Source organism: Orycteropus afer, unplaced genomic scaffold (assembly GCF_000298275.1).
Source record: "Orycteropus afer afer isolate SDZICR_OR568_19922 unplaced genomic scaffold, OryAfe1.0 scaffold00358, whole genome shotgun sequence".
Lineage (NCBI taxonomy): Eukaryota > Metazoa > Chordata > Mammalia > Tubulidentata > Orycteropodidae > Orycteropus > Orycteropus afer.
In genome coordinates this window covers 2,538,325-2,542,751 of record NW_006921945.1, presented here as the reverse complement: position 1 = coordinate 2,542,751, position 4,427 = coordinate 2,538,325, and the positions used below count along the sequence as shown (strand labels likewise).

General features: G+C 41.6%; 1 protein-coding gene across 1 annotated transcript in view; it reads left to right on the top strand.

The window, feature by feature from the left end:
* LOC103207202 (putative RNA-binding protein Luc7-like 2) overlaps window positions 1-4,427 on the top strand; it is a 73,705-nt gene that overhangs the window by 49,011 nt on the left and 20,267 nt on the right. The window contains exons 5-6 of the mRNA XM_042782525.1: window positions 979-1,089; window positions 2,532-2,675. Of these exons, the coding sequence (XP_042638459.1) occupies window positions 979-1,089; window positions 2,532-2,675 (255 nt within the window). The remainder of the gene's footprint in view (window positions 1-978; window positions 1,090-2,531; window positions 2,676-4,427) is intronic.

Genomic DNA, 4,427 nt, shown 5'->3' with positions numbered 1-4,427 from the left:
AGAGTTCTGGGGGTGTAGTGGGTAAGGCATTTGGCAGCTAACCAGAAGGTTAGTGGTTCAAACCCACCAGGTGCTCCATGGGAGGGGGATGAAGCAATTCACTTTCATAAAGATTTACAGCCTTAGAAACCCAATAGGGGTCGCTATGAGTTGGAATTGACTCAATGGCAGTGGGTTTGGTTTGGTTTTACTAAGGTTCCACTAAAAACTTTTTCAATGACTCACCAAAAACCCAAACCAAACTTACTTCCATCAAATCGGATCCAACTTATAACTACCCTTCCTTGGGTTCCCGATATGGTATCACTACGGAAGTAGATTGCCCAACCTTTCTTCCAAGGAGTGTCTGGTGGGTTTGAACCACCAGCCTTCTGGTTAGCAATCAGATGCCTTAGGCACTATGCCACAAGTTCTCCCTTTGAATGACTACAAGTAAAATTTGTTAGTGTTGGAAGGATGTTTAGAGCATCTACAGCTTTTCACTATTATAAATAGTAACACTGTGAAGAACATCTTTGTAAATATTAACCTCTTCATGTATCTGATTACTTTCTTAAGATAAATTTCTAGAAGTAGAATTACTTTTGATACCATTTACCACATTGCCTTTATTTATGTATTTTTTTGTTGTTGAAAATTTACGCAGCAGAACATAACACCAGTTCAACAGTTTTCTACATTTTACAATTCAGTGACATCTACATTGTCTTTCTTCTCTAAGGGCCACACCAGTTTGTGTTTCTTTAGCAGGGTATAAAAGAGACAGTTTTCCTTATGGCCTGATCATTCCTGGGAATTAGAATTGATGATTATTCTTTCCCAGTTTGACAGGTGATGTATTTTGGATTCATAATTGAACACTTTTTTTTGTTACTTTTTTACTTCCACGGTAGCATTTTAAAAAATAAAATGTAATTTATGATTAAAAGATACTTCTGAATAAGACCATTTTTAATTGTCTTTCATTAATCTTTTCAGGCCATGGATCATCTGCAGTCATTTATTGCAGATTGTGATAGAAGAACAGAAGTGGCTAAGAAAAGATTAGCAGAAACACAAGAAGAGATTAGTGCTGAAGTAGCAGCAAAGGTAAGAGTTTCAGTCGTTTCATTAATACAGAACGGGGTTTGACTCATGGCTTTTTTTTCTTTAACTTCTTATTTTGAAATTACAGATTCCCAGATTATATCATTGAATCAGTTGCTTTTTAATGTTGAGTTTCAAATGTTCTCCTCAACTCACTACTTTTTAAAGATGCTTTATTATGAACTTCCACAAAAAATAGAGAAGCACAAGGAATGCCAATGGCTCCATCACTGAGTTTCAGACGTCATCAGTTTCTGCTTCTGTTTGCATATTTTAAAATCAGATTCTCAGTGTCACAGCATTTCACCTCTGAAACATAATCACAGTGACACATCTAGAAAGCTAACAGTAGTTATTTAGCATGATCTAGCATCCAGAACAGGCTCCCTCAGCCCACCTCCGTGTAGCATTGATGTGTTCTAATCAGGATCCACACAAAGTCCACATCTTGTATTTGGTTGATTTGGTGGTTGACTTTCCATAGCTACAATTCATGAAAATATAGAATGTAAGACCAAGAGTTACCTAAGCAGAACCCTGATGGCAGTATTGAAATATGGCAGTCATATATGTATGTGCAGAGGGATCCCTTGTATGAGAAAAATGCTCTTTTTAGCTGGCCTTTTCTGAAAAGATGTCTGAAATTGGAGTCTATAAAGATGGGCGTCCGGTATCTCACAGTTAAAAGAGATCTGTGGGTGTGGGTGGGGAGCGATGCTGCACTGGTTATGCATCATTACAAAAATGCTGTGTAAACTAGCTACCTCAAAACCCAGAGGCTTAGACCACTAAATACTGATTCAGCCTGTGAGTCTACGAGATGGCGATTCAGGCTGAAGTTGACCACAGTTGTTCATGTATCAGCTGGGCTGACTCACTTGTTTTATGGGTCAGCTGGGAGCTGCTGGGCCATGCCCAGAAGACTAGCCTGGTGTGGTGTTCTTATGGTAACGTGGGGGTTCAGTCATGGGGCGTGCCTTTCAAGTGTTCCCTTGTGCCATGTTTGCTATCATCCTGTTAAACAAAGCACGTGACATGGCCAGGTTCAGAGACAGGAGAATGGCACTAAGTTAAATGGCAAAGGCATGGATAGAGGGAAGGGTCAATAGTTGGGGTGTTAATGGAATCATTCAATGATAGATGGTTAAAGAAAAATACACTTGGGTAAACAGGATTCTGATAATACATTAATATCTTAGAATAATATCTTAGATTGACTATCCTGCCAAGGCGAGGCTGAAAAGAGGAGCATTTCTTTTGGGATCGGTGGGATGGCTGAGCCCAGGCAGATGAAGTCAGCCCATCAGCTGTCTCCCTTGGTCCATCTGGGATCTGTTCAGGCAGTGCCGTTTATGCTCATTCTCCTCAGGTCGCTTTATCCAGCATTTCTAAAGTTTGATTGTCGTCATTTTCTATTCATGACCTTCTTCCATGTTTTCCTGTAGGCAGAGCGTGTTCACGAGTTAAATGAAGAGATTGGTAAACTGCTGGCTAAGGTGGAACAGCTAGGAGCTGAAGGGAATGTGGAAGAATCCCAGAGAGTGATGGATGAAGTAGAGAAAGCCCGGGCGAAGAAGAGAGAAGCAGAGGTGAGTCTTCCATGGTGGTAGATACGTCCTGGGCCTATAGTCCTTTTTTTAAAAAAAAAAAATTTATTGTGGTTTGGGTGAAAGTTTACAGAGCAAATTCACTTTCCATACAGCAGCTCATGTGCGCTTTGTCTCATGACATTGACTACAATTTCCCACAATGTAACAGTTCCCTTCCTGCTTCCTCCCATAGTTAACCTCTTCCCTGTGTCCTTCTCTCCCATGCACTCCTGTCCCCAAAGCTGTCTCCTTGTGCATACACAGCCCTTCTATTCTCTCATGATTGATCTCTCCAAGGAGTGTATCTGCTTAATGTAAATGTTCACCTCCTATGCCTGTCTTTTGTTTGGCTGCAAGCCACAGGTGTGGGTTCAATTCGAGACGTGAAGAGCAGCTAGGGGCCATAGTCTCAGTGGTTCCACCAAGCTCTATCAGACAAGCAAACCTGGTCCCCACCCCCTTTTTTTTTCTTTAATAATTTTGAGTTTTGTTCCACATTGTTCTCCCACTCTATCCAGGATCTCCTACATAGAACCCCTTCTGAGTGGTTGACAGTGGTAGCCAGGTACCGTCTAGCTCTTCTGGTCTCTTAGTTATATAGGCTGAGGATCGCATGGTGTACCAGTTGCTAGGACTAATTGTTTCCATGCATCTTTGGTTTTCTTCATTCTTCTTTGCTCTGGATGAGGAGAGACCCATCATTGCATCTAGATGGCCGCTTGCAAGCTTTCAAGATCCCAGTTGCTACTTGCCAAAGTAGGATGTGGAACAATGTTTTTGTGTAGTATGTTATGCCAATTGAGCTTGATGTCCCCTGCAGCTATGGTCCCGAGCAAGTCTTGGGCCTGTAGTTCTTGAAGAACAGGAATTTGACTGTTGTTTGGTACAGTCAAGTTGGTTCTGACTCAGTGACCCTGCGTACAACAGAGCAAAGCACTGCTTGGTCCTGTTCTTGAGCCCATCGTTGCAGCCTCTGTGTCAGTCCATCTCATTGAGGCTCTGCCTCTTTTTTGCTGATCCTCTACTTCAACAAACATGATGTTCTTCTCCAGGGACTGATCCCTCTGACACCATGACTCTAGTAGTGGAGATGAGGTCTGGCCATTCCCACTTCTAAGGAGCATTCTGATTGTACTTCATCATCCAAGACAGATTTCCTTGGCAGTCCATGGTATGTTCAGTATTCTTCACCAACACCATAATTCAGATTCATCAGTTCTTCCTTGGTCTTCCTTATTCATTGTCCAGCTTTCGTATGTGTTATATAGTGATTAAAAATACATGCCTTAGGTCAGGCTCAGCTTAGTCTTCAGAGTGACGTCTTTGCTCTTTTAAAGAGGTCTTTTGTAGCAGATTTGCCCAGTGCGATGAGTTGTCTGTCTTCTTTACTGCTGCTTCCATGGGCATTCCTTGTGGCTTCAAGTCAAATGAAATCCTTGACATCAGTCTTTTCTCCATTTATCATGATGTCACTTACTGGTCCAATTGTGAGAATTTTTGTTTTCTTTACGTTGAGATGTAATCCATACTGAAGGCTGTAGTCTTTGATCTTCATCAGTTAAGTGCTTCAAGTCCTTGTCACCGTCAGCAAGGAAGGTTGTGTCATCTGCATATCACAGATTGTTGACGAGTCTTCCTCCAATCCTGATGCCCTTTTCTCCATGTAGTCCAGCTTCTTGGATTATTTGATCAGCATACAGATGGAATAAGTAAGGTGAAAGGACACAACCCTGACACACACTAGAGATTAGA